We start from the raw sequence: 14,084 nt of genomic DNA on the forward strand, positions 1-14,084 counted from the left end.
TTATTTAAATCCTAATAAAATTATATAATTAATTAAATATTTTATTTATTTTAATTTTTAAAATATATAATAAAATTTTTATTTATTTATTTATGTTTTTATTTTTTAATGATTATCTCTAATTTAAATAAATAATTTAAATCCTAATTAAATTATCCCATTAAAATATATAAAAATTAATTTAAAATTCAAAAAAATTATAATAAATATTATATATTCTTAAAACCCTCCGCAGGGATCGCGATGTAGTGATAGTCTCCGTGGGACATTGCAACCGTAATTTTTTTATTTATTTAATTTTTTATTTTTAAAATATATATTTTTATAAATAAACTATTATTAATAATAATTAGAAAATATTAAAAATTATTTCAATTTTTAAAAGAATTTTAAATTTTAATAAATATTTTATAAAATAATTTTAAAATTTTAAAATAATTTTAAAATTAAACATAAATATAAAATAATTAAAAAAAATATAATTCTTAAACATTTCAAATAATTTATTTAAAATTAAAAATTTACAAATACATAAATAAATAATTTAAAATTTTCAAATAATTTTGTAATTATTTTTATAATTTTAAATTTAGTTTAAAATTTTAAGAATTATTTATTTTTTAAAATATTTTTTATAAAAATTTAATAGACATTATCTTATGAGAAAATATGAAAATATAAATTCAACATCTTAAAATATAAAACATATTTAACAATCAGTATTAATATACATTTATATTTAAAAAATACTGAAACTTTATCGGCATGACATGATACGATACCGAAACCGTATCGTTCCGATCCGGGACTAAAATTTCGGCATAGATCGAGATTTTAAACCTTGATCTCACCAGTGTTTGAATACATAGTTATTGCCTTATAGGTATACATGTGGATTTGAATTGTTAACCTTAATTAGATTGAACTAAGGTTAGTTGACTGATTATTAGTTCTGGACTTCTGTGCTCATAGAATAAGACTGATATGATTATTCTTCAAGCTTAATAGTTTGAATTTTATACGATTTTATAGTTTAAAGGGTAGTGTTTACTTCTTTTTATTTGTTGATATTTTATTGTAGATGATGGAGGAAGTTTTTCTTCATTTATCTGGATCCAATGTAGCTTTGCAGTCCATGGTTCAGATACTTGCAGACTTTGCTACTGTTGAAGGTGTACAGCGTCTTCTTTGTGCTTTAACTTTTTCCTTTCCCCCTACATGTATTTTTAGTGTCTATATATTTTCAAAAAATTTTATTTCTGTATTTTTTTCACATGGGAAGCTCTGAAATTCTCTCCACATTTGAAAGACGTTTTTCTACGTATATTACCTATTCTTGGAAGTGTGCGGGATGCCCAACGACCAGTTTTCGCAAATGGTATGTAATCCTTAAGTTATTTTCGATACCATGCATACTAAAATGAGTTTCTTGTCGTAACTGATCAATCTCGATTACTTTATGGTTGTTCTTTCTTTTTTGGTTCTAGCATTCAAATGTTGGTGTCAGGCAGCTTGGCAATATATTAGGGATTTTCCTTCTGACCCACTTCTTGATACTGATGTCATGTACACTTCTCATTTCCCTACCATTTTGTTAGTCATTAGATGCAGTTTTCAGCCTGACATTTTAATGTACTTCAGGTCTTTTATGAACTCTGTTTTTGAACTACTGTTGAGAGTTTGGGCTAGTTCACGAGATCTAAAGGTAACTGTTGAATATAATATCTTAATTCTAAGTATTCATTTGTATATAGATATTCATAAAGTTCACACTTCAAACAAACACCAGAAGTTCAGTGGATATAGTGTATTCTTTAGTTCTTGAGAGTTTGTAATTTTATAACAATACTCTATGACTCAACAATTTAATAGGGCAAAACAGTCTTTCTATTCGGTTTTTAACCTTTGAATCTCTTGGCACAGGTACGACTTTGTGCAGTAGATGCTTTAGGGCAGATGGTTGGTCTTATTACTCGTTCACAGTTGAAGGCAGGGTTGCCTAGGCTTATTCCTACAATCTTGGACTTGTGTGTAATTTGTATTTATACGATAGTTCTCTTTTTGGTGTTTTGCAGAATTATGCCACAGCATGAGATATGATTACTATATGTTTGTTTTATACAGGTACAGAAAAGATCAAGAGATTGCTTTTCTTGCTACACAGAGTCTGCACAATCTTCTCACTGCTTGCCTCCTGTCTGAGAGTGGCCCTCCTCTACTTGATTTTGAGGCACGCCTTACATAAGGATTCATAATGATTTTGCAAGACCTTGTACTGATAGTCTATGAAGTAAAACTTCGCTTGATTTTTTTATTTAGATTTATCCTTTGTGTTAGACATCCTGTTTTAAATAATCTTACAATGATCAGAAAAATAGCCCCTTCTAACAGAGAATCTGAGGCAAAATTAAAATGCTCCATGCCCATAGTCCCACATAAATGAGTATGGTGATCCATGATGTGCACATATATTATGGCAACCTCCTCCTAATTTGCATGTGACCCAACTGTGTATATTGTTCTCATCCCTCTTCATTCTTCACTGCCACTTCCTCTCTTTCCCACCATTCACCATCTCCTCATACTCAGATGAACCCTCCCACTTCTCTATTTCTTCCCACTTCCCCTTCCTCCCACCAACTATCTTGTCCTCCACCTCACTCCTAAAAGCTGCCTTCTCCCTTTTCTCTCACTCTCTTTCTCCCCACCTTCTACTCAATATTGTTAGCAGTGATTTAAGAGCACTTCAGATAGTTGAGATTTCACAATTGTTTCTTGTTGTTTCTGTTATAGAGTAGGATATGCCATGATATGCATATTTGGGTTTATTGCAATAATAAATTCTGTTTCTAATTTCCTTTTCCTATTTTTCATGATAAAATATGAGTTTGGTTTCTTTTGGCTTTTCCTGCAGGAACTCATAGTGATCTTATGCAGTCTTCTTCCAATTTCTTGCATCAATTACCAAACTCATAGTTCAAAATTTTCAATCAGCCTAAAGGTGTGTCATTTGATGTCTAATTAGTAATGCATAATCATGCTTGGGAGCAAAATTTCTAATCTTAATATTGTGTTATTTGATATTCTTGAAGTTAATGTTCGAATTGTCTTTGTTTTTTTTCCTTGGAATGTGGGAATATGAACTTGCTATGTAGCATCAATTTTTTGTTGTGGGATGGATTCTTAGCAAACTAGTTTGCTCTATTTTTCTGGTATGATATAAATTTCATTAAGAAAATAACGTGTTCTATCTTGTTCAACTTTAAGAACCTTTCAGTGTAGTGTGGTTGTAGAAGTCCTCATGGTTGTCTTTGACACTTTTCCAATTATCATATTACCTAACATGGTTGCCAAGAGACTCCTCATCTCTAGGACTTCACCATTGCCAAGAAGCTTTTATGCTTTCGGGACTTTCATTGCTTAACATACAGTCACTATTGACTTGCTAGGACTTCCAATACTAAGTATTCGGTTCTCACTAATCTACCTGAACTTCTAGTGCTAAGTATCTAGTCTCATTGACTTACTTGGATTTCCACTGCCAAGTATATAGTCTTAATTGACCTACTCGACTCAACTAACAAAAGTATACATATAATTGTCAATTTTGAATAAGGGCCGATTGTACCAACAATCTTTCCAATAATTTCCCAAACATCTCTTAACAACAAACACATTGCTTAAATATCAAAATGCAATCCATACCATCATTAACCTCGATGAGGAGCTAATTGCACCAACAATAAAATCACAGTAACAACCTATCATTTGATAAGAAGTGAACATTAATTAAGATACAATTAATAGAATGGACCATCAAAATGAGTGGAGGTTTTGGTGGTTCTTGTTGTCATTGTGCCTCCTTTCAGCCGAAAGGAATTTTTTTAAGACTTGTAGGATCCATCATATTTTACAGATTGGAGATGTTGGGTGTCTAGGTGACATGTATGAAGTTAATATGGTAGATATGAGAATGCTAATATTGATGCTTGGAGTTGTGAGGAAGGATAAAAAACAATTATTTTTCGAGTGTAATTGGTGTAGCTCTAACAAATGATAAAATTAAAGAAAATAAATTGAGATAGTATGAACATGTCCAAAGATACTAATAGATTCTATAATTTTAAGAATTGAATTTATTAAAGTGAAATGTCTTATCATGTAGAGGGAGAGCAAAAAAAAAAAAAAAAATCTGTTGATGTAAAAAAGATGATTTAGTTAGTTTGAAAGTTACTACTGACATTGTATTGGATAGAGCTCAATTGAGGGATAAGATTCATGTAGTTGATCCCAAATAGTTGGGATATACACATCTGGATGATGACAATGAACATTGGTTAGTTACTATACCTAACCAAAAAAAAAAAACGAGCTTGATATGCTTGAAGAAATTGATGATATTTAGATTCTAGAATTGTTAATACTCCTATGATTCTAAATATTTGACTAATATCTAGATAGGAAAGTGATTATCTGAACCAGGGTAATTTGGTATTTTGCTTGGGAAATTGAACAATCTTGCAATTACTAGACCTGATATCAACTTTATCAATGTGGTTAGGCAAACTCTTTTATATGCCAGGTCATTAGGAGCTAGCTATAAGGATTCTGTGATCATGACTTATGCAGGCAAGGATTTCATCTACTTTTTATGAAAACCATCTCTAAATGATATCCTATACTGATATCATTTTCAAATTTCCATAGATATAGATGATCACCATTAAGTATTGTGTTTTGGGAATGATTCTAACATATTGAAAAAATAAAAAAACAGAATGTAGTGCCCCAATCAAGTGAAAATGTAGAATGTAAAGATGTTCAATATGTAAGTTTATTTAGCTCAAATATCTGATTGCTCATTTAGGTATTGATTATGCAGTCAATTAAGCTATATAATCTGGTCTTTCATTTATGGACAGGAGAAAATTCATTCTAAGAAAATTATTACAACTTTTGTTACTTCTAGTGACCAGTTGATGTATTTACTAGGCGAGTCTTTTAGAGGCTCTATCATCATCATGGACCTGAGTTTGTCCTAAATATTTTGGATCGGTTACATGCTTATCCTTCCAATGAGCTAAATGCTAGACAATATCACTAGTAATGGAGGTCCTATAATTCAATATATTTTTAACAAGTTGGTGCTTTATTTTGATTTTTGAATTGCCTTTTGGGGATTTAAACCAGCTTGAGTGGAGGACATTTTTATAAATATACAAATGTGTATTTTTCTGTAAATATTGTATATTTTGATATACAATTACAACTACTATAGTGAGAATCAACTTTACTTCCAATTTTTGGCCAATGTCAGTAGTTTAACATAAAAGGAGTTAACAAATGAATGGTTGTAGATTGCTTGATTTGAAGCTTTTGAATTTGTCAAAATTAATGCAAGGATATAAGCCAACTATTAGATTAATCAGTAGTAGTATCATGCTGCTGAAAAAGAGCTTAATTCTTGTTTGGAATTTCTGTTACACGACACTTCTTGATAAATCACATGCCTTCATGATTCAACATTCAGAAATTCTATAAGAATGCTGTCTCATGGTTGCTAATAAATTTGTTACTTTCTCATAAGGAATACAGCTTTTCTTATTCAATTTCTTTTTTTTTTTGTTTCATTTATTTAATATGGACCCTTGAAGGGGAGCCTTGGTGCAACGGTAAAGTTGTTGCTTTGTGACCAAAAGGTTACGGGTTCAAATCCTAGAAACAACCTCTTGTAAAAAACAGGGTAAGACTGTGTACAATAGATCCTTCCCCGGGACCCGCATGACGGGAGCTTCGTGCATCGGACTGCCTTTTTTTTTATTTAATATGGAACCTTTTGTATTTGAACTCTGGAAATTAAATCAGTATATTTTCTAATTTCAGACTTATAATGAAATTCAACATTGTTTTCTTGTGATCGGCTCAGTATACCCTGATGATCTGTGTGCCTTCCTTCTAAATGTGAGTTTAATTTTAAATTAGAGCATTCTTTTACTATTGGTTACTTCTAAAGATATTTCCTTTATCAATTTTTAGATCTAAATAACTGCACCTTTGACTTGGATAATTGGTTTGATATAACAAAATGACCTCCTCTATCTTACCTCATCAATGAGACTGGTTCATGCTGTGAAGCTTGTAAGCTTTGATCTCATACAATATTCAATCTCATTAAATTTGAAGGAAGGACATTATGGAATTGTCTAACGTGTAACATGATCTAAATCAGAACACTTATTTTATGTCAATGTGATAGAACTGAAAGAAACTGTTAAAGTGGAATATTAGTACTAGGGCTTCAATTAGTATTGAGCAAAAATTGTAGTCATCAACTCATCATGCCTTCTTTCAGTACAATAGTGCTCATTTTTGTTTCAATGTGAATCCGGAAACAACAACAGAAAGATTTTGGTTTCTGAGTTGTTCTCCTCAAGTGGTGACATGTATAGTATTGCATAAAGGAACCAACTCTAGCCAATTACAAAATGTATTTTGTGAAGTTATTATTAAAACAAAAGTCATGAGATAATAAACTTAGCAGGCATTAAAAACAATTATTCTCATGATTCACTAATAATAATTCTTGAACTATTTGATACTTGGCTTTTAAATTTGAACCCTTTTTATAGTGTAAAATAAATTAAGCATTGAAATTTTGTCAAAATAGAACTCCTGAATTACTTAGATTTCTGAAATGCACCTGATGTAGTTGTTGATAGGAAAGCATAATTACTAAAATAGCCCAACTTGGAAATGATTCATCTTAAGGGTGCAGCAGCTGATTATTCTTCTACCCAAAAACATATTTGACCTAGGTCATAAAGAACAACTTTCAGACACTAAGGGTATGTTATACTCTAAAGGATTTAAAACATTTAGATTAGTTCTTTTCCTAACAATCCTTTATAAGTGGCTAGCAAATTAACTTGAACATGGTGTCAGAGCAAGAGGTGTAAGATTCAAATCTCCCTGTGTCAAAAATATTATCTGATCTATTCATGTGATGGATTTAGCTTAATCAAAGATAGTCACTCATACATGAAAGGGGTGGATTTAGGAATATAGATCTATGCATTGATCTCTTTCCTAACCCCTTGAACTTTTGGGAGAAATAGGTAGATAATCAACTTCAGCATACTCAAATCCAAGCTGAACCTTTCTTGAAGCCTTTAACAGTAATGTAGTAAATTCTCTTTTTTGTTAATTGCCTAGCTTATCTTATCTTTAATACCAACCATGATAAAATAACTATATAGTATTAGAAAGCATATCATGCAAAACCCCTTATCATTATCCTCATCCACTGGAAGAAAATCAATTTCTTAGTCTCTAATCAACTTTCCCTTTCCTAATATTTCAGAAATGTCAATCCAAAGATGAACTGCCAACGATTGGAGCACTCTGTGCAATAAAACATCTATTACCCAGGTCTTGTCACCTAGTTTGATCTCTCTTATAGTTAATTTTTTATGCAATGGTATTCTTTGCAATTCATCATTCCAAACTATTTCTCTGTGAAAGTTGCATTTGTTACCCAAGTTCTCTGAAGTTTTATGATTGGTTCCCTTATGGGAAACCAAGACCAGGATCTTAGTTACAGTTAATGGACATTTGAACTATTTTGTTGCAAATACATTAGATTGGAAAGAATTATCCTTTTGGTTTCAAGATTGGAACCCAATAACACATCTTTTTCCACCATATTAAACAATCTAGATTGTTGGAAGCTTGGCATAACAAAAGGGCATCACTTGTTGAAGCCGTCAAATTGTTGATCGATGAGCAAAGTTTAGGTGTTAGAAAAGCACTTTCAGAGGTATCCCCTTTAAATTTAAATCAATTCTTTACTTTTTTTGTTTTTTGGTTTTGCTCAGTTGTATAATCATTATGAAAATTATTGTTCTGTCAGTTAATTGTTGTCATGGCTTCACACTGTTACTTGAGTGGACCTCCTGCTGAACTTTTTGTGGAGTACCTTGTACGTCATTGTGCTATATCAGATCATGACATACAAATGCACAAGACTTCCAAGAAAGCCTCTTTTAAAATCATCCCATTCCAGACATTCCAGAATAAGAACCTAAAGGTTTAGTTTAACGTAAACTTATATTGTATTTTATTTCTAGTTGCTTCTTTTTTAAATTGTTTACTGGTATTTTAGCATCCTCCAAATTTTCAGGCAATGATCGGTCCTGTTAGTCCATCCGAATTAAGGGTGATTTGTGAAAAAAGCCTCCTTTTACTAGCTATCACCATTCCTGAGATGGAGGTATAACATGACTAGCATTATTTGACCTCTCTTTCAATTGTATGTTTACCATTTTCTCTTAATCTATTCCATTTGTTTGTCATGGTTTTGTCTACAATTTCTTCAGCATGTACTCTGGCCTTTCATCTTGAGGATGCTTTTGCCTAAAAAGTATACACGTGCAGTTGCAACAGTAAGATAAATTTCTTGCGTGAACAATTTTTTATGTTTCAGCATTCCTCTCTCTCTCTCTCTCTCACACACACACACACACACACACACACACACACACTAGTTAATCACAGATTTGGTAGTACCATGCTATCCATTATCTTGCATTGATGACCTTGCAGGTTTGCAAGTGTGTAACTGAGTTGGGTAGGCACAGATCATTCCAGACAAGTCCATTGTCTTGTGAATTTAACATTTCAAATGATATTCCTAGCTCTGAGGTAAAGCTAGTTGCTAAATATGTGCTACTTAACTTGTAATCCTTGTTAGTTGTTGCCTTATTGTTTTGTGCAGGACCTTTTTGCTCGTTTAATTGTGCTTATGCATGATCCTTTTGCAAGGGAGGAACTGGCAACTCAAATTCTGACGGTCTATTTCTTCTTTTACTACAACTACTTTGTGCATCTTAGTAGTTGTTTTACTTATAAGATATAACAAAAAGTTGAACAGTCTCCCTGTTACAAAGTAGCTGCTATTCAGCATTTATGCATGCATAATGCAAGTGCAACTGCAATCTAAGTTGAATACAGTGCATAAGTGATTGCTTAAGAGTGATGGTTCTTTTATGTTTATCATGTATCCATTCTGTTTGTAAATTTCACATCTTATTTTGTTTCTAATTTTTTCCTGCACACTTGGCACTTCTATTTCTTGGTATTGTACAATTACCTTTTTTAACAGTTGCAACCTAACACATGTATCTTCAAGCTGTTCACAAAGACATTAGTTAATTCGGAATCAACCTGTTCACTTTCTTTATGCTGGTTGATGGTGCTGGCTGCAGAGGTAAGGTTTGGCATAGAAGAGACAAAAGCCTAGTTTCAGGAAATATTGGACCAGAGTGAAGCCATTATGTTTGTATGAGCCTGGTAAGATAGTAGTAGTTATGCTAGCTGGGTTTTGAAGCTCAATAGGTTGTGACTGGAGCAGGGGTTCCAAGATGTATATAAAGTTGATGAAGATTTTAAAGTAAATTTCACCATATTTTCAAATTATAAGTATGAAAAAACCATTGATTTTTTTAATATTATTTTCACCTCTTTGTCCTTAGTTGATCATGGTTGCACACATAAGAAAAACTTACAAGGCCTATGTATCAATTTTTTCTTTTAAAATAAAAGAGGTAGTCTTCATAGCATGTTTATTTCATGTGTAGTATTAAAGTTGATTGCCAACATATTGCCTAATAATTCTTCTGAGTAAGATTTTTATTAACAGATTTATGGGTCATGAGGTTGTTTGATTGTGTATCATCACAAATGTGATGCCTATGTAGCAGCTATGCTGTTTCTATATCATGGCCATTAAACTTATTTACACTTGCTATTATTTGCAGGTCTTGTGTTATTTAGGATCTTTGTTCCCAAAAAACCTCAGTTTTCTTTGGCACGATGAGGTATAGCACTTGTAAGGTACTCTTTAAATGGGCTTTATAGTCATCAATATTTTTTGATTGTCATTTCTTCTAGTTTCTGTAATGGTTTGCTCTCTGTCATGGTTATCTGTGGAGTCGACCGTTCTTAAATTAGCCTATAAATATTTTGGCAAGAAGATTAATTTCTTAGATAATGAAATATGAACATTCGAGAAAATAACATTTTTTGCAAATTCTATATTTAACATTTTGTGTGATGGATGTATATATGAGTTATCACTGTAATTACTTAAAGATGTTATAGAAATGATCTTACAAAAATAATATATGGGAAGTCGGAGTAAGTTTGGTTATGTGAAGATTTGTTTAGTGTGATTTTGACCCAATAGATTTACAAACAGCATCAGCGAACCTTTCTTGAGGTTTCATTGTTGGAAGTTGTCTTATAAAGGTAACACCTACTTTTGTTGGCAATGCCATGTCTATGTTAAGTGCTTCCTCTTAGTGCAGAATTTGCGAAGATAGAGTCTACCTGTAATTGGTGGAAATGTTCTTCATGCCCGTTTATGCAATCTTGATCTATTATTTTGTAGAGGATTTTATGTTTGATTGTGGAGATTGAACAAAAGAAAGAATAAAGAGGAGAAAATAATTTTTTTGGAAAAAGCAGTATACATGAAAAGTAAAGAGCAAGCATCTTATACTTAAAGATGAGATACTATAGAAACGAAAGAGATACACTGCTAGCTAGCAGAAACATGTGGAATATCTAAACAAAATTTAAGTACAGGTGCCTATATTGGTGGCTTGCTAGAACCATGAAGTTTGGTGCTGACCAACAAACCATGTGTAAGAAGAAGAAGAAGAAGAAGAAGAAGAAGAAGAAGAAGAAGGGGCTCTATTGGTGGCATTTTGTCAACTGTTTTAATGTGATCATGAAAATAATATCGTAATCTAACTTTTGTTTAGTGTAATTCTAGGTTCTCACAATCTACATATATAGAGGGGCTCTATTCATGATATGCATATTGATGGGCTAGCAAGTCAGGGAAGGCAAACTTAACCCTTCTTACACATTCCGAGTTATGTACCCCTTACTGCTACTTGAACTTGAAACAGGTCAAACGAACTGCATTACTTGGATTAAAAAAAACCTGTCCTCTGACATGATTTGGAAATTGTGTTAGAAAACTTTTGGATTTCAACCCTGCCTGACCTATTCTTGTACTCCTAATTAATGATTCTGAATAATTTAGGGGTGCCTTTTAAGCCAAACAGGGATAGGGTGTGAGATTCTTTGTATGTTGTTTCTTGTTAAAATCTCAACTTCACCAAAAAAATTTTCTGGTGCACTAATTTGATTAACTTTGACCATTCAAACATTGTGAAAATAATCAAAATATAATTGTCAAAATTGACTGCTATCATTATTGATTACCCAAGTTGCATTAGAGATTTGAAGAAATTAGATAGAAACGAGTTACATTTCACTAGAAAATGGATGGGATATGATTTTTATTTTTTTAAATGAAGAGCATAAATGAATGATATTAGTTAAAATTTGGTTGAATCAGACTAAGAATTGAAAATTTATTCACTTTGACTTACTTTCCACCTTTTCCAACTTAAATAAGAAGGGGAGTCTTCATCACTTACTTAAATCCCACATTAAATCTATTAGCCATACCATTCAAGATTTACCTTAAACTCGAGGACCACTCATTCAACTTTGCCACCCCTAGCTACACATGGCGGCTTAGCATCTCTCACTTTCTCAATGACCATAGAGAGAGAAAAGGATTAATAGTGCCCTAAATTCAATTTTATTGAATATATATATTAATAACTACAATTTGTTATTTAATGAGCTACTAGATATAACTATAAAGTTATTATATTTTTCTATCATAAATAATTTGAAATTTTTAGTAGCAACAAAAAACTGATATCATTGATATATGTTATTATTACATGAAATTAGCATATTGAAACATCTTTTATAATGTCATGTATAATAATTTTGTCATTTTTCTATTTTTAGAGTTTTCCCTATCGAGTTCAATTTCACTGATTCCAACAATTTGCTACCATCAATACTTTGATATTTTAATTAGCCAAATCAGATATTGATACGAATTTCAAGAACACTATGTACAATCATATTTCCTATGGGCTTTGCAAAAGCTTAAGTTTTCTTGTGGATGCCAAGTGATTATACTTTTATCACCTTTAAGTTTCTTTTTCTTTTTTCCTTTTCAGACTTTCTTTTCCATGGAAAAAATAGAATGTGGAAATTAAAAGATGAGTTAAAGGAGCAAGTTCTATTATCATTTCTAAAAAAATGAAATGTACTTTTTACATGAGCGCAAACAATCATTATGTAGAAATGAGAAAAAAATATTCTTTCATGTTGAAGATTTTGAGTGACATGCTTTTCTTCCCTTACCACACATTTCCACTTTTTTTAGAAGAAAATTGGGAAAATTTTCCTTACAAACTTCTCAAAGTGTTCTTCTCATCAGCTTATTCAAGATTGGTGCTTGGAAGCATCTCATGAAGTCTTTTTTTGGCAAGTACTAGGTTCCAAAAATGAAGGCATATATAAGTGATCTTGATGATCTGAGGCAGGATTTATCTTATCAAGAGACTTGGGATGACATGATAGTCAATGTAAGTGTTGATTTGATAGCTTTTCTGCTTATAGATCATTACTGAAACATAATTATATCTTCACTCTTCAGTTTGGTGATATATTATATTTTCTACCTTTTCTTTGTTTATGGGCTTGGTTTTTTGTATCAACGTATTTCTTTTTATAAGCAAGTACCTTATACAAATGGCATTAGATTTAAGTGATTGTCTGTAGAATTCCATATTAATTCTTCAACTTTGGCTGAGAATTTCTTTTGTTCTTGCAGTTTTTAGCTGTATCTTTGGATGTTGTCCAAGACAATGAATGGATCATTTCTTTAGGCAATGCTTTTGCAAGACAGTATGCTCTTTATGATGACGATGATGAGCATTTGTCTCTCCTGCATAGGTACAAACTATCATTCTACAGTTCAGTTTTATTTACTATAATTTGGTAGGACTGTATGGATGTGAACATTGATGGGATGGATGTTCAAAGTTGAGGATGTTCATGAGTACACATGGGACTTCTACTCTTTTTAGATCTTATCTAATAAAAGTTTGTCTGATACTCATTACTTTAGTTATTCCCTGTTTGACAGATGTCTTGGAATGCTTCTTCAAAAAGTTGATGATAGGATTTATGTTTGTGGAAAGATAGAGTGGATGTATGATCATGCAAACATCTCTATCCCTGTAAATAGACTTGGACTTGCTAAAGGGATGGGGCTGGTATGTTGATTAAGAAAAATTGTGCTATTATATTGATGTGAATTATTTGTCACAAAATTTTGCCTCATGCAGATTGCTGCTTCCCATCTTGATACTGTTTTGGAAAAGTTAAAGCACATTTTAGACAATGTTGGATGTAGCACATTTCAAAGGTACATGCATGGTGCTTTTGATGGTCACACATAAATAATTTAATCTATCTGCCTGTGATGTTATTCAAACCAAGTTTATCAAGTCAAGGCACATATTATCAATTGTTTCTGTAATTATTTGTGTGTTAAAAATTCTAGTTTGAAATATTTTTCTATCTTAAGATATGAAAATATGTTACCTATTTAGAGAATAATTTGAAACTGAGCATACTAATCATGTGATTCATAATTTAGAGAATTCGGGTTCACATCACCAGTGACCAAACAACTGTAAAGATTTTTTTGATTTCATTTAATTTAAAATTGTTATTATATCATATATACTTAATTTCAACAAACATCATCATCCAATTGTTTTAGTCCTAATAGTATGGTGCCAACTACATAGGTCATCCCCCTCTATTGCACTCTATGAAAGACTTAAGACTATATCTCTAGTGGTACCTAAATCTTTTAAATTACTTTAATCAAGTTAACTAAAATTTCTTTGTCATCCTGTATCCTTTACACCTTTGCCTCTAACTAAAATGATTCAATTTGTATAGTCATGGTTCTCATCTTTCAACAACTCCACACTTTAATCCATTTTCTCTCATTTTATAATCTATTGAAGCTATATCTAATTTCTCTTGGATAGTGTTTTTTTTATTTTATCTTTTCTTGTAACTTCACATATCCATTATAATATTTTTCTTTTCTTTGCATTTATTACTTA

At 31.6% G+C, this 14,084-nt stretch overlaps 1 protein-coding gene across 1 annotated transcript in view; it reads left to right on the forward strand.

Annotated features, from left to right (window-relative positions):
* LOC122025175 (protein SHOOT GRAVITROPISM 6-like) overlaps nucleotides 1–14,084 on the forward strand; it is a 60,643-nt gene that overhangs the window by 17,727 nt on the left and 28,832 nt on the right. The window contains exons 6-25 of the mRNA XM_042583948.1: nucleotides 1,082–1,172; nucleotides 1,283–1,378; nucleotides 1,488–1,566; nucleotides 1,642–1,705; nucleotides 1,924–2,027; nucleotides 2,125–2,230; nucleotides 2,915–3,001; nucleotides 5,884–5,961; nucleotides 7,361–7,428; nucleotides 7,717–7,816; nucleotides 7,910–8,086; nucleotides 8,180–8,269; nucleotides 8,376–8,441; nucleotides 8,602–8,700; nucleotides 8,774–8,848; nucleotides 9,816–9,875; nucleotides 12,435–12,524; nucleotides 12,773–12,894; nucleotides 13,088–13,217; nucleotides 13,290–13,369. Coding sequence (XP_042439882.1) covers nucleotides 1,082–1,172; nucleotides 1,283–1,378; nucleotides 1,488–1,566; nucleotides 1,642–1,705; nucleotides 1,924–2,027; nucleotides 2,125–2,230; nucleotides 2,915–3,001; nucleotides 5,884–5,961; nucleotides 7,361–7,428; nucleotides 7,717–7,816; nucleotides 7,910–8,086; nucleotides 8,180–8,269; nucleotides 8,376–8,441; nucleotides 8,602–8,700; nucleotides 8,774–8,848; nucleotides 9,816–9,875; nucleotides 12,435–12,524; nucleotides 12,773–12,894; nucleotides 13,088–13,217; nucleotides 13,290–13,369 — 1,862 coding nt within the window. The remainder of the gene's footprint in view (nucleotides 1–1,081; nucleotides 1,173–1,282; nucleotides 1,379–1,487; nucleotides 1,567–1,641; nucleotides 1,706–1,923; nucleotides 2,028–2,124; nucleotides 2,231–2,914; nucleotides 3,002–5,883; nucleotides 5,962–7,360; nucleotides 7,429–7,716; nucleotides 7,817–7,909; nucleotides 8,087–8,179; nucleotides 8,270–8,375; nucleotides 8,442–8,601; nucleotides 8,701–8,773; nucleotides 8,849–9,815; nucleotides 9,876–12,434; nucleotides 12,525–12,772; nucleotides 12,895–13,087; nucleotides 13,218–13,289; nucleotides 13,370–14,084) is intronic.

Source organism: Zingiber officinale, chromosome 9B (genome assembly GCF_018446385.1).
Source record: "Zingiber officinale cultivar Zhangliang chromosome 9B, Zo_v1.1, whole genome shotgun sequence".
NCBI lineage: Eukaryota > Viridiplantae > Streptophyta > Magnoliopsida > Zingiberales > Zingiberaceae > Zingiber > Zingiber officinale.